Source organism: Drosophila sulfurigaster, chromosome X (assembly GCF_023558435.1).
Source record: "Drosophila sulfurigaster albostrigata strain 15112-1811.04 chromosome X, ASM2355843v2, whole genome shotgun sequence".
NCBI lineage: Eukaryota > Metazoa > Arthropoda > Insecta > Diptera > Drosophilidae > Drosophila > Drosophila sulfurigaster.
The window spans coordinates 33,220,204-33,245,542 of record NC_084885.1 but is presented as its reverse complement, the minus strand read 5'-3'; the positions used below and the strand labels follow the sequence as shown (position 1 = coordinate 33,245,542).

At 33.3% G+C, this 25,339-nt stretch overlaps 1 protein-coding gene and 3 long non-coding RNA genes across 5 annotated transcripts; 3 read left to right on the top strand and 1 right to left on the bottom strand.

Moving 5' to 3' along the window:
• Positions 1-1,273: 1,273 nt before the first annotated feature.
• Positions 1,274-4,128, top strand: LOC133847406 (uncharacterized). Its single transcript, XR_009895162.1, has 2 exons — positions 1,274-1,595; positions 1,993-4,128. It is a non-coding gene; the product is annotated as an uncharacterized LOC133847406 (long non-coding RNA).
• Positions 4,129-4,185: 57 nt separating this feature from the next.
• LOC133847405 (proton channel OtopLc) lies at positions 4,186-9,379 on the bottom strand. Of its 2 annotated transcripts, XM_062282416.1 has the most exons (6): positions 8,678-8,977; positions 6,695-7,150; positions 6,441-6,593; positions 6,162-6,379; positions 4,985-5,956; positions 4,186-4,922 (listed from the first exon to the last, which is right to left on the bottom strand). In XM_062282416.1, exons 1-6 carry the CDS (start codon positions 8,785-8,787, stop codon positions 4,405-4,407), a joined length of 2,427 nt encoding a protein of 808 aa, XP_062138400.1. In that variant the 5' UTR covers positions 8,788-8,977; the 3' UTR covers positions 4,186-4,404. The 2 variants fall into 2 exon arrangements, with proteins under 2 accessions (XP_062138400.1, XP_062138401.1); XM_062282417.1 differs by lacking the exons at positions 6,695-7,150; positions 8,678-8,977 and adding an exon at positions 9,261-9,379.
• Positions 6,143-7,016, top strand: LOC133847407 (uncharacterized). Its single transcript, XR_009895163.1, has 2 exons — positions 6,143-6,249; positions 6,312-7,016. It is a non-coding gene; the product is annotated as an uncharacterized LOC133847407 (long non-coding RNA).
• Positions 9,380-10,457: 1,078 nt separating the features above from the next.
• Positions 10,458-11,632, top strand: LOC133849185 (uncharacterized). The gene is made up of 2 exons (XR_009895338.1): positions 10,458-10,810; positions 10,871-11,632. It is a non-coding gene; the product is annotated as an uncharacterized LOC133849185 (long non-coding RNA).
• The last annotated feature ends 13,707 nt before the right edge of the window (positions 11,633-25,339 follow it).

Sequence of the window (25,339 nt, the reverse complement as noted above, 5' to 3'; positions counted from 1 at the left end):
TTTAGTACTCCAGTCAAAACTCCATTACATCATCACATTAAAAAATACATTTTTTTTACCCGAATATGTTTAAAAAAAAACAATTTGGAATTGTACTTTCGAATTATATACTTTCTTATCCATAACATTTTAGAAAATAAACCAAAAAATTAAATACCATGGACAAGTTAATAGGTTTACTACGGGAAAAAAAGTAATTTCCACTGTCTTCGCAGCTTTTAGTAAACGAAAAATCAATCTAAATTGAGATATATATGTAATTTTACATTCAAAACAATAGCATATTTGTTACTCAATAATAAATTACAAACTACAACTTAAAAACAAACCTTCTCTATTTTTTTCATCATTTGGATTCGTATGTTTGGTTTAAATTTAATTTGATAAAATTAAATTCTTTTTCTGGGGTGCCAAACGATTATTGCTTTGATTAGTTAACGACTTTTTAGTCGCGAAACTAATTTTAATATTAATGGAGATTTGCACATGCGAACATGCGGGTAACATATTCCTTTCCTTTCCATATTCCTTTAATCTTTAAAATATTTCTTGGGAATCATAAGAATAATTTTAAAATTGGGTTATCAAAACTATACAGTAGTCGAACTTTACACTTAAACATTTATTTATAATAATGTAAATAAAATAATTTTGATATTTAATTTAATTAGAAAATTTCATTTAATTCACTAGAGAGATGAAATCTCAAAATTAGTAAGATTGTCAATTGGTTGCCGTTTGCCACTATTTTTTAGACATTAAATAAATTAATTAAATACCGTCAATACTCCAAAAACAGAAACTAAATAATGAAAGCTTTCATTTTTATACATTTTGCTTATATAGCTTTTTAGTATTTATATCGAAAACAATATAAACACTATCTTAACTTAATTCTATATATGTATGTAAATTGTAGTTTCCTTTGTTATTACATTTCCATTATTTGTAATTCATTCTTTTTTATGTCGACAATATATTTATTATTCAATACTATTTAGTATTTGGTTTAAATTTGTATAATTTCAATTCTTCCTGACTGAAATATATTATTTCTGAGGACTTAGTAACGACAACTTATAGTTTTACATATGTATATGTATGTCTTATTTCATTTCATTCAAATCAGTGCGAAAATGAAAGGTTATTTGACAGTTTCAATTTATTAGTTAATGACTTTGATAATAAAATAGGAAAAATTGGGACTGGTTTATTAAAAATGTTGCTACGCAATACCTCAATTATTATGTGTACCATGAATGAAATTATTCTATCGTAGTTAATAACCATAAATGGTCTTACAATAAATCCATATTTTCGTTGACTCCATATTGGCAAACAACTGTATATCTATATCTAATTATAACATACTATTCCTTAATAATAAATAGAGTAGTAGTGCATAATAATAAAGATACATATAAACCAAAATTTGACCTTAAATAATAAAATACTGTGATACTATATTTTACTAGTACTTCCAGCATAGCTGCATTTTATCCATTCTAAAATATTCTAAGCTAAACAATGCACACACAAAAACAGTAAATTATATGTAGTATATAAAACAGTCAGCAAAGAAAAAACATTACGAAGTAAAACCATTTTGGTCTCAATCATTTCTCACGCTTTAATTTAAGATAAGTTATAACGAATTATAAGCGATTTATAAACAAACTAATATCAGAAATATGTATGTATATTACATATAAAAAGTCAATGTAACTTGGAAAAAAGAAGTCAGTCTTTAAGTGAACTTTATGTCTTTATAAGCTTTCGTTTGCAAAGTCTTTCACTATAAAAATTATTATTATTATTATTATTATTATTACGTTTATATTAGATAAAATTTAAAAGAAGCACAAATTTGTCTGAATATTTTATGTTGTGTTTTATTGCAATTGATAGTCTTATTGGAGAATATGATTTGAGTAATTATTGTTATTTTATCCTAACTACTTTGTTTTGTCTTTGCAACAATTTATGTATGAGAGATACATATATGTAAAATATAGTTATTGTTTTGATATGAGATTCGTACTAAAACTAATCAAATAGACCATGCGCCGCGAAAAATTTAACTATTCAAATAAGTCGCAAATTTGAATACATCCAAATATCTTACACATAGAGGTTTTTATACTGCATATAATTATAGTCTACATATTTGTTTGCGCAGCAATTGCTACAATCGAATTGGATGTTGAAACATAAAATGGTGATTTATTTTGAGAAAAAAATGTTCTGCAATAATACAACCATATGTGATGAACATATTGTTGCAAGTTACGTAAATGCACTTTATAAAGTAAATAAAAAAAACAGCAACTGTCATTTTAAGGATAAAGGTTATATTCTATTGACATTAAAATCACTACAACTTTTAATAACCACATAATTTTGGCCTTACAATAAATTATATCTATATCATGCATGTACAAGCAAATGAAGCGCATAGGTCGGGAAACAAAAATCAAATGCATGGTAATTAAGACAAATTATTTATTTAAATCTTTTTATTGTTCACTAGCAAATTGACAATTTAAATTTTAAAAAAATATTGAAAAGACAAATCTTTGAATATCCAAAAATGACAAAAGCCTCCAAAAGTATATATTGTTAAACTTTGATTGTTGGACGTATCATAGAGGAAACGTCTGTCTGTTCACATATATACATAGATATTGAGTTGTTGAGTTCCATGCAAATCAATTGTTTTAGAATTCGTCACAATTCTATACGGCCTTTATAAACAGACAATTCATATGTTAGCATATGAAGTCTCAAAGTTTTGAAATATAATAAACTTCAAAAGATTAAGAAATCAATTAAATAAAACAAAATCACCAGATAAATCAATTTAGTTATAAAATTGTTAAAAAAAAACTGAGTATCAGCTATTTAAAATCAATATTCAGTAGCGTCAATGAAATGCGAGGCGGGACTACTAATATTATTGAATACATAACTATTTGATCAATTTGAATTATTTTCATCCAATACAACAAATGCAATATATAAATAAATCTAATCGATTTCATTGAGATATATACTTACATCTATGTATGTATGTATGTGCAATTGCAATTGTTTGAGCAAACCAAATATATTTTAATATTTTATTTTTGCGGATTTGTTGTTTTTTATTGATAAATATTAATTAACTTACTAATTTCGTTAGCATTGTGTTATTATAAATTATATTTAATTTACTCATTCGTCGGGTAACCAACCCATGTGCGTTGAAGTGTCTAGACTGGCATTCTTATTATTTTATATATTATAGCGATACAAACATGCAGATTCTTACAAAAATTAAATAAAATTAAATATTCATTGTAATGAATTTAATAATCAAAAATATTTAAAAAGTATAAAATTAAAAAGTAATATAGAAAACGCAATTTAATATACAATTGCTTTTAGGTGAACTTATACGAAAATAACTTAATATCCTTTTTCAAAATGTTATGAACAAAAACATACATATACGAGTATAAATAGTTACAGAAATGTATACAACTTGTTGCAATCTATTAAATTAGTTTGCGGTATCTATTTATATTTTATGAAATCCAAAATGCTCCTATTATATAGGGAAGTTTTTCAAAAAATTCATCTATATATAACCGAAAGTATATAAATTTAGCATACATAACGTCTTAAAATATTTAAACATGCAAATCTAATCTTACTAATTTGTAGAAATATAGATTCTTCAATAAATATGCTTGAAAGTAAGCAATATTAAACGAGATAACAGTTTGCTTCTTACCAAAATAATTACAAACCAAACGTCTGATATTATGTTTGCCATAATCATTTTTTTTTGCAATAAACACTCACAACGAAAATAAAATTTAACAAATTAAATAATAGTAAAGATGCCATCTGTTCTATAAATAGGTTTGACTACGTCAAATCACTTTGATTAATGGTCTTTTCGTTCAGAATTTACTTATATGGAGTTATAACACCAAAATATGTTTAATTTTCTTCAAACATTGTATGCGTTGATCCGCTGGATTACTATTTAAAGTCCTATAAAATGACGAATATATTATTTATGATAGTATTTCTATCATATAAAAAGAGGTAATTTTATTGCAATAATATAAAAAACAAAAACACAACACAAAACACGCACAACAGTAAATCCAAAAAAAAAAAAAAAAACTTTATTTCTGTGTTATTGCGAAGGAATACTGTAGTCGCTACAAAAGATTATAACATAAATGAGTTAGCCTTAAGCTAAACATCGGAATCATATGTTTAGATAATACAAAGTTCGAAGTATTTCATATTATTATTTTTTAATTTAAAGAAAGTATTATTAGGATGTACATTAGGCTAAACTCTTAATTTGCATAAAAAGAAAATTGAATTATACATTTATCAAGTTTACTAATGTGCTTTGGCTTTGTAAGTTATTTTCCACACTTCAAACAGACATATAGTAGAGTGGAAGCGATAAAAAATTGCCAAGGGCATGGATATATGTGTTATAATCGTCCAGCCCCAAATGCCAAAGAATTCTAGATGCGTCTCACGAAAAACAGCTCTACCTTTGATTAAAGTGTTGACAAACCATATGGCAATGTTTGCGACCAAAAGAAATGTAATTATCTCTCGTCCCGGCTTTCGACGCACCTGTTTGGAGCCTTTGCAGCGACGGTGGCTGGCATGGAGAATGAACATGGTTTGCAATGAGGTTTGTACAACACCAAATACCTCAGCAATAATGCCCTCAATTCGATCGGGTACTGTATCCCATTTGGCAAAGTAACTGCCAAGTATGCTAAACATGCCATACAAATATACGCCGGTCTGGGCCACAACTAGTAACAGGTTATCCAGGTCCATGGAGTGATGTTCGTCGCTAGTATCCTTTATGTATCTTAGATCTCGCATTAGAATCATGCCTATCACCAGGAAGAAAATGAGTCAATTTAAATGTTGTTTGATATTGTTCCAAATTTGTTACCGGTTATTATTGCGGAAGCGCACATAAAGTACATGAACGTTTCCCAAAGCGTAACTTCCTGAGTCGCGATCAGCTCAAAGCCAGGTTGAGTGTATAACACAAAATACATAATCATTGAAATAATAGTCATGACAATTATTAATATACCAAAAAATAGGCCCTTGTGCGATTGAGAGCAGTCAACTGAAAAGTGGTGGGCTGGTTTCTGAGTCACTGGTTTTACAGAGTTCTTGCGAGTCTTATCGATGTCTGGAATAGATTTTACGGTTTTCCACATCTCAAAAAGAATTACTGCACATATGAGTGAGTATTCGATTGTACATGGAAAAAGAAATGGTGATAATTGTTGAACTAGTGCACCCATTATAGTTGTGCGGGAGCAGCCATTAAATGATGGTGTGGGCGCCACCATCGAGTTATTGCTATTAATGGACGTTGAAATGTTCGTTAATAAATGGTGTGCCACTTCTGCGGTGTGACTCGCATTTATGAATCCAGAGTGAATAGATCCGTTTGTGTGCAAAGACTCGTTTACAGCAGACCAGTTAGGTCCACCATATGGTCCATTGTGTAATACAGGATCCAGGTCCGGATCAATGTCGTGATGACTTATATGAAATATCTCATGCTTTGTCTCTTCGACAAGTACATACAACCACTCACACAAGTTTGTGGCCACCATATGCATGAGACCAAAACGAGATGTTACTTTATGACGCGCCATGTCCATATATGTGGTGTTAAGGAATATAAACTGTACTTGTGCAATGCATAGAACCATACGACAAATAGGAGTAATGGCTACAAAGACATCATGACATCCTGCCTGACCATTTAGTTCAAAGAATTGACCGAATTCCAATCCCGAGTATACCATTGTACCTATGGCAAAGGCAATGGCACCAACGCGCAAGTAAAAACTTCCAAAATGAGTGACTTTGTGCTTTAAATGTACATTGCTGTTCTTTTCGTCTGAAACAAATAAAAGTTGTGTTAAGAAATTAGGAACTTATTGACAATATTATTTCAAATCATGTAGTAATTAGCCTTACGCTAAAATAATAAAATTACTTCACCAAACAAATATTGTACTATATATAGTATTTTAACATGTGTGCCAGGCGTCTCAGAGACGAGCACACTCTTTACTGAGATAGCATTCATATATAAAACTTACGAAAATCCTTAAGTGCATTGAATAACGACCGGTTACGAAATGCACTTATGTATACAAATATCACGAACAGTATGCTACCAGCATAAAGGTAAATATAGAAGCCCTGATATACATATGTAGGTATTTGATCTGATATGACTTCCGTGATAGGAAGACACACACCTAACAGCACCAATAGCTTGCAATATGTCGCAGACAAAGCAGAACTAACTGCATCGCTATAAAAAGAAATACATTTAAGTTCCATATAATGTAATGTATTTATAAATATGCTCTTACTTGCCCGTTCGCCGATTCTTTTCTTTTTGTTGTTTGGCTTGAAAACTTTTTGCACCGCTGTCGTAATAAGCATTGGATCCATTCCGAGCACTGCCTGACCCGCTTTGGAAATTTATGGTTGCCGTACTTCCCGTGACAGTTCCATTAAGATTTCTAAGTCAAAGGCCAGACGTCAAAAAATCAGATTAAAATTGCTCATTGTGTATTATTCATGCGCATTAAGAGGAATATAATATTATTAACACGAGTTATACCCTGCATTCCTGGAGTTCCTTGGATGCAATAAACTTGGATCCTTACGTCCTAGACCTTGCGGCCGCTGTGTGAGTATCTCTTGCAGTAGTATGGATGGACGTCGTGAAACCTGAATTGTGCAGGCTGAGTCGTCGCGGTGAATTCCAATGATTGGTAATGGTAAAAGAGCCTGACGCTGGCTATTTTGTTCTACTAGGTCCAAATTGGTTTGAGATTTTGCCAGCGGAGATATAGGGTGTGACATAATCGGTATATTATGATGGCCGCAATGATCGCATGCAGTCCGAGCGTATCGTATCACAGAATTAGAAGTAGCGGCAATGGACTTATTAACACAGCTTGAGAGCTGGGTGTCCGATGGTGGCGTTTTTGCAGGTGTTAGACGGGAAAATGATATCGATTTTTTTGGTTGCCTTATGGTAATATATTCACAACTGTCGGTAAATACTTGGTTCCTGGCGCAAAATTTCGAATTAATTATGTAACAATATTAATTGTAATATTGTTTTGCATATCGTTGCACACATATGTATGTCCCTATGTATATTATGTAGATAGACAAACTTATGAACAAGGAATAGGTTCACAAAATCTAATCAAATTGAAAGACCTCTGGTCAATTTCAAATTGTCGAATCAACTGACATTACTATATGAAATTGTCTCATGTTGGTTGACTGCATGTTGACGAGTTCACTAAATGGATATCATTCGGTGTTGTCGGTCGATGGATTTTTGATTGATTTTTATGAACCTTAAACACTTTCATAACAGACCTGTGGTCTTAAGAAGCTTGGAAGCACCCATAATTAACAAATATAACACCGGCACTGAAGGCTAACATTACAGAGCTATTGCTGATTGATAACAAACCACAAATAATAGCCCATAATCAATCAATACATTTTTTAGATAGGTTTTGTTGTTCCTCAAATGTGAATTTTGCCTTATCACTGATTCAAACTATTTTACCCTCTATTCATATAAAAAGATAGAAAATAGAATAAGATTAATATCAAGATCCGAATAAAAGCCAAAGTTAAAGTGCACTTGTGTACTCTTTTTTGAGGTGGTTGTTTGTTGATTCGCAACTCAGACAACATTGTTTATTTTGGGAATGTGAACAAATGCAAATCAGTATCAGCCGCTTGAGTGTCACTTTCTTACTTCTAGTATATTGTATAACATATTTGAAATTATTTACTACAAAAATTTTAGAGGTTTGAAAGTAGATATTTTCTAACTATTCATATCTATCTATTTTAAGGCAACTTCCGATGCCTTCTTTTGGTATCTTCAAATGCGATCAATACAAAGAAATTGTCATCGATAGCTTACTATTACTTTGGATTAATATTTAAGGCAGCTGTAAGATAGGTGTATGTGCCTAGGAGTAAAATCACGATCTTGAAAAGCGCAAATCTGCAGGAGAGCAGAGATTTTATGTCATTGGAGTTTCAGACTGTCCCTGAAACCTAAGTTGCTATTCCGTATTTTAAACTACAATATTAACTTTCCTTTAAATTTGAGTTACTTAGGTCTGGGCTTTTTATATCAATTCAGTTCGACAATTTTGTCACAATTTTCTAATTTATTGGTCAAATATAAATTGCGTTATTTATGGTACTATACCTATGTACGTATGTATAGGTGACTTCGAATGTGCCTGATATATAGAGCATGTGCTAATTCAACTACAATTCTCGTAGTATGTCATTAACGGAGATCAGCTAACTATAAAAGTAAATACATATATCAAGCCCGAAAAATAACATTGTTTTTTAATGTGAAAGTGAATCATACTTGCTTGTAACTTCAACTTTTATTACTCCATTTTTGTTTTTAATTAATTCTTATTTGGGGTATTACTGATGCTGCTTCATACTTCAGATATTTAAAAAGTTTAGCATAAATAAAATAATTAATTTTCTTTATATACATATGTGTGCTACTTTGCAAGCATTTAAATCTGTAAAAACGCACTTTTTGGTTTGCGCCGCAACGTCATCTCTGTAGTGAACGCGCTGTTTTGTTTTCCACAACGTTATCGGTTCTTCGTAAAAGTTGTTTGTATTTATATTATTTAGCGACATGTTAAATTAACTTGGGCCTTGTCTTCAAAACAACTTTTCAATGCTATCCATTTGATAAAAAATTACTGAGATAGGCGAGCTGGGCGAAAGCTAGGTGTGTACAATTATTTCTTAGTCACCCCAATATTTAAAAACTCCGTGCGCTCATTTGATCGACTATACACCACTATGTTGGCTGTAAAACTGAAACTTCCAACATCTTAGCAATAAGCTCCAGTAACTCGCTACGTGAGTGCTAATGTTTATGTTAATCATTAGCAATTATTAGCTCTTCTTCGTGTCGCTGCTTTCACACTCTTGATATAATATTCGCATTTAGTACGTATACAAATGACACAAAAATACATGTATATTACAAATTTAAATATGCTTATATTTTATATAGGTGAGCAATATACTTTTTTAATTTAATTTACAAAGTAAATATATTTAATTTCGTAACTATTGTGAAGAGTTTTTAGTTATGTTCTCACCTAAACGTTACTGACGGCATTCGTTCGTAATTTATTGTTAAATTTGGCTCCAGCATTAATTATTTAACATTAACTTTACCTATATATTTTAAGTAATTTGTTTGTAATAATTAATAAGGCAGAATGCGCTTAGTGTTTGTCCTAGCACTGATGTAAGAAAACTAAAACATGAATGTGTATTGAAATGTATACTTATCATTTCGCCTAGATAATGCTCGAAGTTAGTAGTAGTATTTGAAGTACGCGTCATCATTGGATATTTTTATAAGGAACGCTTTTAATCGACAATGTGTAATTTGTTTCAAACTTAATGCTTAGGTATTAAATTGCTAGCGATATTCACGAGTTTTACCGGTGACAAACGAGTGTAAAGATAACATTTTGTTTGAGTTTTTTGTTTTTATGAGTGCAATTACAATAAAAAAGAGATTTAAGTGATAATGAGTAATAATAAAAAAATTAAAAAAAAAACTGGTTAACATACATAAATATTAATATATACATATATATTGTGTGTAAATAAATTTATTTATAGTATTATATATGATTTTATCAATATTTTTTTGCAGTGTACTACTTACTGTTTGCGCTGTTTGGAATTAAAAGTATTAAAATATATCGTTTTCATGGTGAACTTTTATGAATAAGATTAAAATATCTAGCAATTGGAGTTGCACCCCAGATTAATACTACTATAGATTATGAAACAATTTACCATGATTACAATTAAAATTTTGTTGTGAAAACTGCAACTGGAAAACTGCAGAACTTCAAGTTAAGATATAATACCTATTTATATGGAATACACACACATATGACTGTATTTTGTATAATGATGTACTAGTCGGGTTTCCACACAGTATGCAGGTTTCGTCGACAACGAACTTGTTTGTTTTTTGTGCTTACAGCCCGCTGCTGACGAAACCTGAGTTCAATGTGAATATTTTTCGAAGCGTTGTTCACCAAATTTTAACAAATTTAATCTATTTTGAACATTATTTAAAAACGTAACTATTTATATAATAAATAAATATATATATATAACTTTTTGGTTACAATTCTTGTGCACTGCTGCTGATGCTTTGTAAGGAGCAGACAGTAAAACATATTTTATTATTTAAAACGAAGTACTGTCAAATTAAATTGGCTATTACGCGCAGAATATACCATGGATTTCAATATATACTTGATCTATGATCTTGATCAGTGTTGTCGAAATGTATGTATCTATATACCCTAGGTGCTTATACGGATAGACTCGACTCGGCTATTGTCCTGAATATATACACTATATGGGATCGGAGATGACTCCTCCTGCTTGTTAAATTATATTATCTATAGGTACAACACTATATTACCCTTTAGTTAGCGCGTATAAAAATTATAACTATGATTACAAAGACAAATCAGAAATTTGTTGAGAAATAAAAAACAAAGTTGCTACTCCTATACACTTCGACATAATCGTCTAAAAAATTGTTTCTTTGGCATGTATAAAAACGTTCGTAGTATTTAGTGTGTATATTTAGAAAAATGATGTGGATATTTAGGTAAGTATTTAGAGATATTGTTTAAAATCTTTATTTAATCTAATTTTGTGTTGACGACAGAGGCAGTCGCATATTTATCGCAGGCATTATATCAAGGACAGAAGAAAAATTGCCGACTAATAATGCTTTAATAACATGCAATCATAAAAATTACCACTTTAAATCAATCGATGCGGTGCATATGATATATGGCCCTCGATTTCGTCAAATGTACCTGTGTGGTTGCCCAGTATTTCATAGTTGTATTTCGACAAGAACAGAAATCAAGAACAGTTCGAAATCTGAGGCAAACGATGTTTTTAATAGTCGAACTGACTGCAATGGTTACATAAACCAAACATCCATATTTGAATACAACAATCCATATAATTCGCCAGCAGTGTCTTCCTTACTTACATGCAGCGAGCTTGAATTATTATGTATTCCGCACAAACACGATAATTTGGATTGTATGAATAATATAAACTCTGTAAACCTGACAAATGCAAGTTCATTAGTGATTGATCAAAAAGAATGTAGATGCATCTTGTGTATTGACAGACGAAAATTAATTGATTCCAGTGTCTTGAAAGCTAAGCGCTTTATTGATGATGCTGTACACTATTCTTGCGCATCTATCTGCGGACAAAACGACGCGTACTCATTTATAAACAAAACAAAATTGTATCTATATCATCTAGTGCACTTGGTCTTAGCGATAGCTTGCTTTCGTGGAATTTTATAGCTTTTTGTTTTAAAATTATTCTCAGAAAATCTCTAATTTATGAGTAGTATATAAACAAATTGATTGATATTGAACAATAAAAAAAATTTTGGTTACTATCTATTTTGTACTAAATATTGAGCGACCCAGCGGCTGTTATCTTGCTATCTGCATTGAGTTAGTACCGCATTCGCAAATCATAATATTATACATTACATTTAAGCAAAATCACTGCTTAGTATGCGGTGCAGTAGAGCATATCCGAAAAAAACTAATATTGTAGTTAATAAAGGTGCGAAAATAAGTCAAGTGCAGTGCGTAGTTATAAATATTGACTTGAATCTATATTCCCCATATAGAAATAAAACAAGTAAGAAAGTTTCAGTCGAGTGTGCTCGAGGAAATGCTATATCGATATAGAACCACATTCAAAATATACCATAGACGGCACAATATGTTAGATTGTTAGCCAAGGCATATAAGTCTCCAAGTAAGTCGGCGTCTTTCCCATATATAAGTATTTCTTTAATAACTTCGACAATTTTTATCTGATCGTAACCAAATTTTCAGGAATCTCAATTACTATAACATAGGTATTATTGTATATATTCGCGACTCTAGCTTTAAAATTACGCATGTTATTCGATTTTTGTTGATTTGCGGGGCCGGAAGTGGGCGTGTCAAAAATTTGAAACAAACTTGATCTTCGTGCATTGATAAAAAATTATATCTCTATCTTTTATAGTCTGTGAGATTCAGAATCCAGTCGGAAATGACTAGATCGTCTATGTTGACGCTAATCAAGAATATATACATATACTTTATAGGGTCGGAGATGCCTTCTTCTACCTGTTACAGACATTTCCTGCCGGCACAAAGTTATAATACCCTTCTATCCTATGGGTAGCAGGTATGACAACCCGGCACCATGTACATTATTATGAAATGTTTGTACAGTCTTCAATATTATTGCCTTAACGCATATCCTCAAAGAAGCAACCGATTGAGATACAAATTTAATAAGTCCGATTCTAAATACTGTCTAGGTAGACGAGTTTCCATTTTAAGCGTCTAACTAATATAGCTAAATGGTAGCCAGACTGGTTAACATCAATGTTTGGTGAAGAAACCTAGCTAACAGCTATTTAAGCCAGACTAAGGGGGTACGTGTTTACACGGACACAAAATTATCTTTTCATTTTCTTAAGAACCATTTACATGGGTGTGAAATTACTTTCCGTACACCAAACTATAACTCTTGGACTACAGTTTGTTTAGTTACACGTGTTTGCATTAGAGTTGATCTTAGATTAGCATGAGCAAATGAGCGTTTAAATTTTTTTAAAAGGTTAGTCTATGTCAGAATATATATGCAGTGAAAACTTTTTTAGACATTTTTCTATAACACTTGTTTTGTAGGGTTTTCATAGCAATTTTGTTTCGAAAATAAAATTATCTTTTAACTGGTAGTGAGTTTGTAATGAACATTGGGGATAAAAGTTGTCTGCACATAAAATTCATATACTTGGCGTCACATCGATGAAACATTTTCATTTATTTTTTGAGAATAAGCAGCAAAACGATTATAAGCTGGAATCAGTCAATTATGTAGCTTCATTGTTTCTATTATCGTTTTATTAAGTAACTATGAGGCTCTATCTAAATGTACATATATATTTATGACTTAATTATTATTATTATTTTTTATATTATTTTGAATATATGCATAAGTAGTTGTTACTATGCGAATTAAATGAAATATTTCTGCGATTCATAAAAAAAAATTTGATCACACTGTATTGATGCAACAGTTTGCTGACTAACAAATTACCATACATAAGCAATCATCTTGTGTGCGACGAAATTCAGCTGACATTTCTATAGCTTTCTCAAATTCACACATTGCTTGAAAATATTTATGTTTACATTACTGTTTAATTATAATATAGATACCAACATGTGAGAGCTGGTTAACGTAGGCATTTTAATGGATGTTGAATTATTAACTAAAGTCTCGGGACAAAGAACAAAGTGCATTTTACAACTCATGCCAAATAATAAAGTTTGCTACTAGCCAATTTAAAACTAATACGTTTAAAACATGGGTGGTTTCTGCCTGTCATTGATTGAGTTGACTGTGTATGGTTAAAAGCCCAGCGTAAATTAAATTATACTTTGATGCATCAAAAAGTCAGAACTGCTCTACCTCTCAATAGTATACTTTGATACCTTGCCATCCTACATCCCATTTTTCTCTGTCCTAGAAAATGCTTAAAAATAGAACTGTTGAAAGGTGTGACTACGCATATACATATATGTAGATGTATGAATGTATTTAACATATGCGTTTAGATTTAAAAATATGTATGTTAGTTTATAAACTTGATTAACTTCTGAAAGCCTGCACAAGAATGTAGACAAATATGTGTAATAATAATATTTTAATATGAAATGCAATAAGTTTATTACTACATGTCAATTGGTACACACGACATAAACGCAACTAGGAAACCCTTGCAAAGCTCACTAAAAGCACATTTTCAATAAATACATACATAAGATTGTCTATGTCATATAAAATTCATTTAAGCGGAAGTTGGCAAGCTCAACACTCAACAGCCACTAGTTGAGTCACACAGATTTTCCCAGTGTGTGTGTGTGTGCGTGTGTTCTTGTGGGCAAGTGTGAGCCTCTGTATTTATTGTAACTCACACATTTCCGTTGGCTCTGATGTCTGCTTCATATAGTACTTTTATCAGTTGTATCAATGGCCAAGTTTGACGTTGTGTTGACAGTCGAATATGCCACCAACAACTTTTGTTTATGTGCTACTTTTATCTCTGCTTTCTTCAACATCGGTCATGTTCTCAACTGATTCAGTCAATGCACGAGATACTTTAGAGCCTACCCAACGAAAAATTATATTACCCAAATATACGTTTTACTATACCAAGAAGGAAAACATATGTTAATGGTGATTAATTAAGTAAAACTGGTATACTAGAAGCAAATATTTAAATAAATGATTTTTTTTTGGAGGCCTTAGTGTTGAGGATAATTGAACTCGTAGTTCTAGGATGTACAATTATATAATATGGTTTTTATGCTGCATTTAATCAAATCGGATATAAATCGTATCATTCACTATATACAAGTTAAATATGTTGACCGGCGCATACCTATGGTAAAAAGCTTTGAAATTTAAATTCACTTCAAGTGAATTTGGTTGGCAATAGACCATGACAGTGCATAAAGATTCTGTTTTGTTCGCCGGATGGCAGCCTACCCGGCAGTCTGTCTGGTTGGCTGGCCAAATGCGGTTTAATTGTGCATCAATAAACAGAAAGAATGAGTACACAAAAGCCAAGTGAGGTAACATTAAAAACATGCGAGTTCGATGGTTGTGCAACAAAGCCTCGGCTGACTGACTTGTTGAGTGACTGAGTGATTTTGGGCTGTTGTTACTGCGCTTCACCGGATGAACGACATTGATTTCCTCCAATATATATATTGACGCAACTTGTAGTCAATTGTACTTTATAGAGTATTATTAGTAATACGAATTTATTAAAGCGTTGTGAAAAAATTTTAATTAAAAAGATAGCAGATTTTTTCAACTAAGAGGTATCAACTAATAAGTAACAGTATTTTCAAAATCACACTTTTGATTCGGCTGAATTTTTTGGAAAATTGAGCAATCAACACCTGTCACGATCTGCAGTATTGTCTTGATATTATGTTGGCGAATAATATTAATATAATTTGCTTAATCTTACTCACATTCAAGTCCACAAATGACATTAGTGTGTGTTTTAAAGTTATTTCTACTAGGTACAGTTTTTTTTTATTTGAGGGGGTGTATGTAAATAGGTGCATACAGATATGCACAGTCGTTGACACTTTAATTTTAAAATTTGAAAACTATATTAGGAAGAATTTTGAATCAATTTAAATCAACAGTTTGCACTATTTTCCTTTGTACGCACTTAAACAAAAATGGTGTGTTATGTTTTGTTTGACACGGACACGACATTCAAACCGACATTGAAAACAAAAACTGAACTAAATAAAGACTCAAGCCTTCCGCTGCTAAGCATTTGGCATGTACTTCCGCCTTGAACGTTTCGAATCGAATGAACCAACAACTGATTTTCATTTATAATGAAAACTCTTTACTGGGCATCATGACGGCGAGCCTAACGGCAATGACGCTTTTCCAACCCCCAACACGAGTGTGCTATCCGAATCGGCACGAGCAAGGGCGAGTCGCGTAAGCTGTGGGTGTTACTGCGTGTCTGTTTGTGTGCATAAATTTATATGTGTGAGAACAGGAGAAGTCCCTAGCGCATCGTAGCCGCATTTGCCTTGTTTGGTTTTTCAGGTTCTGGCTCTGACTCTGGCTCTGGCAGTGGCTCTGGTAGTGGCACTGTCCCTCTCCCGCCTCCGCTCTCTTCATTTTTTCTTTCTACCAACCTATCTCTCGCTCTACAACCACAAGCAGCACTCGTTATTGCTCGGCTAAATCAGTGGCACGAGCCGCACCTCGTGTTGGCGGGGAAACTATGCACTGACACTGTCTACCTTCGCCCATTGCACTGGGGCATGACGATGACGTCGACAACGCTGCTTGCGCAGCTGTTTTGCCGCTCACCTTTTCAACTGTTGCTGCTGCTGTCAGAGCCATTGACTGGACAGAACGGAAGCCAGCAAGGCAAGGGCACCAAGACTTCACGAAGCGTGAAAGTATGGAAATTCATCATTTTTACATTTTTTGTTTTTTTTTTTTTGAGTATTTTACAGACAAACTGCCTCCCAAATGAATATATATACTACTATACACCAGCGGGAGAAGAACAGTGCGCAGACGGCATAAATCTCTGCTCACTGTAACCTTTATTCAATATGTGAATATTTGCGTGTATCTTAGCTTTACCACAGATAGGTAGCGGTCGATAAGATTTGGGCTTTGATGTATGTACGTCGTTACTAGGTATCTTATAAAAAAAGACAAAAAGATTAAATTCAAGATATGTACACTATATATTAAAAGCCACAAAACATCTAAATAAATCTAAAATCTAAAATAAATAGACAAGTAAATTGCATATATTTATGGCTTAAGAATCGCGTCGCACGATTGGTTATTGTTTGAGCGAAAGTTAACACCCAATTTTAATTGACTATACAAATGTAAAATAAAAAAACCTGCTTTGGATTTTTTCATATTCACGATTGGGAGTAATATTTTGAATCGCTTTGAAACCTTAACGCTCTCCGTCTGCCTATTAGGGAATATGGTGTCAAGTTAGTTACCCATATTATATCCCAAGTAAAAATAATACATTAAAATATACTTAATGAGTTGGAAAATGCTAGGTATTTTCAAACAAATTTTAAACGTGTCCCCGCGGATAAATCGGAAACAGAGACTAGTTTACTTTGGGTTTCTGGGATTATGCGAGTAACTCGTAACATGGCAGAAAATGAGCTGCTACCACTTCACCCGTTAAGTGCGCACTCACACACATGAATTGTTTTACGTTTAGGGTGGGTTTTGACAGAAAGGCTGCGTCTGGTTGTCTAGCGTACTGGCCCTTTCCAGTGCGCTTTTTCAAAGCTTGTTTACTAAATTAGTTCCAGTTTATCGCGCTTGCTTATTACGCTCCTGGATGCGTTCGACCAAAGCTAAACGATTTGCATAAAATTAACAAATAGACATATACTTATACGTAAATACTATGTATGAATATGTAGATATATGTATGTCTGTATGCATACATACATACCTTTGAATGCATTGTATGTTATTGTATATTAAAAACCTCATTTTTTACGTAACAAATTTATTTCTTTTGCTTGATGACCAATGCTACAAATGTACAAATATATTGATGTATTATGAACAAAATATGTCATATTATATACCTTTTCCTGCTGGATTAAAAGCTAACGGTTTCATCATTAAACACCCCAGGTGTAGTCAGCAGTTAACCAAGTCAAGACAACCTTAGGCAAGTTGCTTAAAAGTACGAGATCCTAGCGTAGGGAAAACTAAAAAACGTCATGCCAACGGGCAGAGATTCCATTTTAACATCTCATTAACTTAAGCAGACGACACGTCTGGGAGCACGAAGGCAACTGTATCTGATGCTATAAGCTGCAATAATTTAACAATTCCGCCCGCTTAATTACCTGCCACATTTCATTTTAGTAACAAGAACGACACGATGGCGCCTAACTATAATTTAAACTCGCATTAAAATTTCGCACACCTTGCAAAAAACTGTATATTCTAATTTTTGTGATTTTTGCGATCCTTTGACCAATGTAAACAGAAATACGGTGAGCTCGTTGCGATAACGACGCTTTAAATATCTTTTACGAAAAAATAAATACAAAATCAACAATCAAAACGGAAAATTTCTGTTTTTATTATTGATTGAAGCAGCAAGCAGCTTAAAAGTGTTCAGACATGCTTTACGAATATTTTGAGTTTTTGAAACGTGGTCTATTAAAACGCGATTAATATGATGCCACTAATACACAGAGCAGCGCCGTAAAGACAGCAAAATATGAACGCTATTATAATTTTTTAATTGAATTTCATAATATAAATTTAAAACAAATTATTCAGAACCTGTGGAGCTCTACTCCAAACGCTTTTTGGTTGCTTTGGCTGGCATCCAGGTTCACTTTGAACTCTTCTATACATTTTGAATATAGTACTATCTCGATGTACCAAACATAGCCTTCGGTACATTTTATTATTTTGCAGTTATTAATTTATTAATTTGATATATTTTTAGAATATCGTTTTATAGAAAGTGAATAGCGGGTATCTCACAGTTGTACATACTCGATTCTAGCATTGTTACTTGTTTGGAATTATTATTTTGTTCTATACCAAATTTGTCTGTTTTGCTTAAGTTTAAGATCAATCAAATTATGAATTGAAATTGCTGCTTACGTCCTACTAAACTCGTTGACTGGAGTAATCAAGGTGGTCAAATCTTAAAATTTTTTTTGTAGATTGAATTTAATTTAATTAAGTCAGAGTAACTAAGTAAGACGCTTCAACTGGAAATAAATTAAAATTCGTTGTTGTTGTGGAGAACTATTAACCTGTAGGATATTTTAGTAGTTTAATGAATAATAGACGCGCTTCGTGTAAATATTTATGTGTATATATACATACATATTGATATGCATATGAATAAACCCAATTATTTGATGTACTTTGAGTGTGGGAGACACTACGTTACTAATTTCCCTTAGTCACAGTGTAACTCCGCATATCCTCACAGACAACCCTTGAAGGCAAATTCGCAAGCGGATATGAATTGTAAACGCGGAAAATGAACTGAAATTAAGTAACTTCCGTTGCTGTCTGGCCCAAAGTGCGATTTGTCGATGACATAAAAAGTGAAGGGGATTTTATGTACTTTAGGGTAAATAGTGTCAGTTGTTATTGTCAAAATCTTGCCAGAATATAAAAGTGAATGATCATACATCTACACTCTCTTTTATTATTTATATTTTAATGAGCAGAAGAAAAAATCAGTCGCCGAATTAAAATGCAACCAAGTTATTAATTCCAACTTGACCTATGTTCTTTCGTAGAAAAAGAGGAAAAGTTGTGAGTGTAATTTAAATTTAATTTTATTTGCCCAACCAAATGATTTGTGTAGATTTTTGGGATTTACTTAGCTTATTGCTAATTTTACGGTGCGACACATTCGTCTTGTCTTGTATCAGTGTCCTTTATTAAATCCTCTTCTTCTTGTGGTCTATGAGGTTAAGTGCACATGTGATAGACTTTCGAATTGTCATAGCCGATAAGTCTGTCACGTTTAATACAAAAGTCTGCTTGGTCAGCTTGGTAAAATCAAATAATCTTCTTGCTGCCAGTTATTTAACCTTAAATGTAAATTTCCCATCACAATCAACATTCTACTCAAGTTATTTATTATTTTGAAAATTCTATAATATGTTTTTCATACGAACTTCCTTTTCGGATAGATACACAAAATGCCCAAAAGTTGTGCACAACTTAAAAGCATTGCAGGTTATTTGTTGTGTGAGAAATTTGTCTGCATACCTACAAAATGAATGCGTTGGTCTTTTACTAGGAACCAGATCAAAATTGTAGAGAAGTTCAACCTGATTGATGGGCGTGATCAAGCAGTAAGGCTTTACATACATGGTCCAGCTTAGTTGTGCATTTGAGAGTGAGTAAGTAAGTGTATTAGCGCCTACTAAACAGATATCCAGAATGGCAAGGAAATCACAGAGTGAGTTCCTACTAATCGATTAGATCATAAGTGTGATGAATGCCAAAAATTAGACTGAATGTGGCCCTAATTAAGTGTGTGTGCTTGACTGGGCGGCGGACCGAGATATTAGATGGGCAGACTTGCTAAGTGGACGTCAAAAAGTTTAACCAGTTTAGATATGCATATGTGATTGTGTATGTGCATTCCTCTAATGAATTGCTACTCAACAGTTCAGCTTCTACTCAACTATTACTCAACAGTTGTATGTTACCTATATTGAAGGCATTGCAATTGACCGAGCGGCGGACCAAGATATTAGTGTGGGCGGACCTGATAAGTCAGGCAGGAGAGCTTCACAAAGATTTTTTAGCTAATATAAACAATGGCTACTCAACAGATCAGCTTTTACTCAACTATTACTCAACAGTTGTTCACAATTTGAAGGCATTGCAAGTCATCTTCGTAGGCAAAAATTGACTTGCCAAAAATTTTGGTGTATGTCTGCCAAATTGTGTATGTGTACTTGACTAGCCGGCGGACCAAGATATTGGTGTAGGCGAAAGGGATAAGTGGGCGTGGTCAATCAGAATAGCTACCGGTTGCATATTTATACCCGCTACCCATAGGGTAGAAGGGTGTTATAACTTTCTGCCGGCAGGAAATGTATGTAACAGGTGGAAGGAGGCATATCCGACCCTATAAAGTATATATATTCTTGATCAGCGTCAACAGCCGAGACGATCTAGCCATGTCCGTCTGTCCGTACGAACACCTACATCTCAGAGATTATAAGAGATAGAGCTATAATTTTCGACAGCATTTCTTATATTTGCACGCAGATCAAAAACGCCTACTTACTAGGGGTCTTAGTTGCTTTGGCTGACAATCTGATATATTGTGCCGTCTATGGTATATTTTCAATGCGGTACTATATCGATATACCAAATATACCGTTTGGTATATTTTTAATATTTTTGCAGTATATTCGGTATATTTTGAGAATAATACCGCAAAACATATTGATTTTATTCAAAATGGGTAGCGGGTATCTCACAGTCGAGTACACTCGACTGTAGCTTTCTTACTTGTTTAGAAGTGCATGTGTGAGTGTGTGTGTGCATGCTTCCAATGAATTGCTTCTAAACAGTTCAGCTTCTACTCAACTATTAATCAATAGTTGCGCCACTTTGAAGGCATTACAACTGATCGAGTGCAAAAAATGGCATGCCAAAAATTTTAATATGTGATATGTCTGCCAAATTGTGTGTGTGTGCGTGACTAGGCGGTGGCCCAAGATATTTGTGTGTGCGGACTTGATAAGTGGACGTGACCAGGCAGGAGGGCTTCACAAAGTATTCGCAGCTTGCTAGTTCAATAGTTAAGCATCTCTTACTCAACAGTTGTGCAGAACTTCAAGGCAATGCAGCTAATCTACTGTGTGCGAAAAAGTCGATGCGAAAAATTTTAATAGATGTGGGCCAGATTAAGTGTGGGTGTTTGAGTAGACGACGGACCGATATATTCGATTGGGCGGAAAGGATAAGTAAGCGTGGTCAGGCAGCAAGACTCCACAAAGGTTGTTCTAACGAATAGTGACTCAATAGTTAAGCTTCTACTCAGCTATTACTCAACAGTTGAAAACTTTTTGAAGACATTACAACTGATCGAGTGTAAAAATGGCATGCCAAAAATGTTAGTGTATATTTGCCAAATTATGTGCGCCGGTTTGACTTGGGGCGGACCAAGATATTAGAGAATGCGGCTCTGAAAAGTGGGCGTGGTAAGGTGGGAGATCTTAAGAAAGATTAACTGGCATATAAGTGCATTTGCGAGTATGTGCGTCTTATTAATTGTGACTAAAAAGATATACAGAACTGTAAGGAATTAATAGAGTGAGGTGCTGCTAATCGATTCCATTGAATTTGTCCTTATACAGCTGTTATCGTCAATGTGGATGGATAATTAAAATTGGAAGCATCAATTTGATTGCAACTAACCTATTACAGACCACATTAACACTTCTCTAATAGTGTTAATGTGGTCTGTAATAGGTTAAGAAATGTTGTTGTATTAAAGTATCCAAATCAAAGGTCGTTGGAAAAGTGAGATATGCCCAGATAAGAGACATGTTCTTTAAGGAAATTGATGTAGCAGACTTATACCAATAAACTGTAGCTGTGCGTAAAAATAAGATAACAATTTGAAAACACAAATGATGTTTTATAGCATTTATTCATATTTTACTTAGCACAGTATCTTCCGAGCGTTTGCTAGTCATTCTCAGTGAGTGGGTTTTAAGCAAAAACTAATTAAAAGTTGTAAGACATTGTTTTCCCCTTTTTTTTTGTTTTGTTTATATAATACCACCTGCTGTACGACGTGTAGAGACACCGAGCATGGTGGAATAAATACAAATAAAAATTGCAATGCACACCCCGAACACCATTGCATATTTTTTACTATTTACAGTTTTACTCTGACACTTTCACAGTTGTAGTATGAATGATGTGGGCTCTGTTGTAGTAGTTGAAGAGATACGCTTCACTTTTATCAGCAGCCCGACACTATCCGTTAGCTTAATCTACAAAAGTTTGTCGTTATTGTAGTAAATTTACTTAGAAGCACTATAGCCTTAAGGTCGTGAAGTAACTGAACCTTGTGTTTTAAATGAAAACAGTCCACTGCGTAAAATGTTCTTACAATTTAATTTGTATTTCATTATGTATTTTTTTATTTTAATTGTATTATATGCATCGTATTTCGCTCAGCTATCCATTGGATTTTGATCCAAGTATTTGTTCCATTTTGGAGATTCTATAGTAAATAAAAAGGTGAACAAAAACCTTTTAACATTCAATTGAGTTTTTAATTGAGATGCAGGAAAATGTTGAAGCAAAGAAAAAGGTGAAATGCCGCCCAACACTTTAATATAGATATATTGTGCTCTGGCAATTGAATAAATTCAGCTATTGGGCGAGACACACTAGAACGATGACGAAGACTATGGCCCGAAGGCAAAGACTTTGGCTACGCCACAGACAACCCAAAAGGCAATGGAATCTATACATTTTTTGCTTGCTATTTGTTAGTGTTCTTGTAGTCCACATGGTATGACAATGGCCACAATGCGAGTCACATGTACATCTACATAGATTTACATTTTGCAACTAACAAAAAGACAAATAAGCAATACAATACGATAAGACAAGCAAGAAGCAAATATTGTTGGAACAAAAAAACAAACGCTAAATCTTCGGTGGAGTAAATGCCGAGCGACGAACGCAGCTTGCCAGCCTCGCATACTATATAATTGCATTGAACGCGGTCAGTGGGGAGAGTAGTTACTCAACGTACAAAACCGGAGCAGGGGCAGACGGCTCTGTATTGTTAACAGCAGGAGGTCGGCGCACAGCGTCATATGGTGCGAATGATCGTTGCCATATTGTGCAAATGGCTGGTTGGCCAGCTAACCCATACGCAAACTGCCGCCTTTGACATTTACTAGCCGCTTGGTTATCGTTCCTTTCTCGGCTGGACCCTTTGATACTGTCCAGTTTATGTAGCTAAGTACGTACATTGAGGTGCATACAGCCATAGAGCCATGTACGCATGTATTCATATGTATGTACATATATATATTATGCATATGTATGTACTCCATGTACTTCAACGAGTATACGCTTATGTATGAATACATGTGTACATACATACATTCATATGAATGTAAGTACTTGTTTGCGTGTTTGTGTTCGTGTCGCGTCGCATCGCATCGCGACGCGGCGTTAAAAGGAAATTGTGATTGCTGCATAAAATGCTTTTAGAATTGTTGCCAATCGATTTCGGCACGGATTGCTAATAGCAGCCGAGGCTGTGGATGCTGTCTCCACTGGGAACCATAAGCGACTGGACCTGCGTCTATATCGATACAACATGCGATTTAAAATTCATTGTGGAGCATTTGTACAGGATTGTGACTCGTATTTGTACCGTTTGCCGTAGCTTTCACAAGGTTCGCTTGACCGGTTGCCAAGGCAAAATAGACAATGTACAGACAAAACCAAAATTGTGGGGTATCGTAATGTAAAACTAAAATTGAGTAAATAAATTTAGCAGCAAGACAAAGTCAGTTATTGAAGGTAAATATTTAAAATCGATCAGAATAAACAATCAAAAACAATAATAGAAGCCATGTGTAATTTTCAAGGTAAATGTAGTTATTTTTGTTTTAATTGTTGTACCCATAGGATTTATTTTTAATTATTCGTTAAGATATAAAGATCTGAAAATATTGCTATTGACAACTAATTAGAAAGACAGTTAGTTGTATATGTGCTTTGAAATTCCTCAAAATTATACAGGATTTACAAATCCAAATGTGCTTTATGAGGGATTTTCGACTCCAACAAGAAATTATTTATATTTATATTAACATTAATTTCAGCTTACCAAGTTACCAAGGTATATATTAATATGTACTGAACTGCCTTTTTGAACTGATTACGAGTTACATTTGAATAAGTAATTAACGAATCACCAATTAACATCAAAAATGTTCACATCATGACTATTTATAAACATAACACGAACATTAATCTCAAAGTTAGATAAGTATTTACGAAATTTAAGATTAGATAAGTATTTATTTTACTGGTAGGTAATGTATTTTTTGTGCATAAAAATTATATATTTACCTGTAGTTTTGGAAAACTCACTTCGAATTTGTATTCGACCATTTAGTAATTCATAATGTGTATGTAATGCACTTCACAATAAAAAACACAACAAAATTGAAAAGAAAAATGTAGACTTATAGTTTATAAATGAATTTCCCACGGATATTTATTTAAACTAAATGTGTTTAGTGTTTAGCTCAATAATGTTTATATATCTATATATATCTATATATATGTATTAAACATTATACATTATGAGGAACAATATATAATATATATTATCTTTCTGATACATATAATATATATTTTCTGTATGGCTGTTCACATACAAGTTTTAGTTGTTGTGCAACTTGTTTTGTGTTCTGCCTATTATAAGGCGGTCGTCTTTGTACTTTGTTACAAGCGCGCTAAACTGCCTTAGGACGCGGCAGTCAAACGACTGAGCCATGCATCCTGCAACTTTAGATACGCAGACTCATCGCAGTCACCCGCGTTGCTCGGTTCCTATGTTGAATTTAATATATGTGTATGTCTTAGTAGGAGTATGTATATATTAGCAGCCATGCCGAGCTGTGCTAGGCACGAAGCAACAGGCAGAAGCAGTGTCGACAGGAAAGTCGGAGCCGTAGTCACAGGCTCTATTATACGACACATGAACCCGAGACGCCAACACTGTAAGCAATGCATCGCTCCAAGTGGAAGTGTCGTGTAAGTGCATGGACATAATAAAACCAAAATCTTTTAAAAATGAGAACAAATACAAAGACTTTGAAAAATGCACGAGAAGGCAACGATATTATATACTGGCAATTATACTCGCAGAAATTTGGATCTATGCCGATTCGTATGTTTATGCCTATTTTTATCAATGCAATGTCCG

Coding starts and splice junctions, on each gene's coding strand:
- LOC133847405 (XM_062282416.1), bottom strand. CDS start 8,787: ATGTCGCTAAATAATATAAATACAAACAACTTTTACGAAGAACCGATA. Junction 5,957..6,161: donor CAATGCACTTAAGGATTTTC/GTAAGTTTTATA, acceptor TATTTGTTTCAG/ACGAAAAGAACAGCAATGTA. Junction 4,923..4,984: donor CGCTTCCGCAATAATAACCG/GTAACAAATTTG, acceptor TCCTGGTGATAG/GCATGATTCTAATGCGAGAT.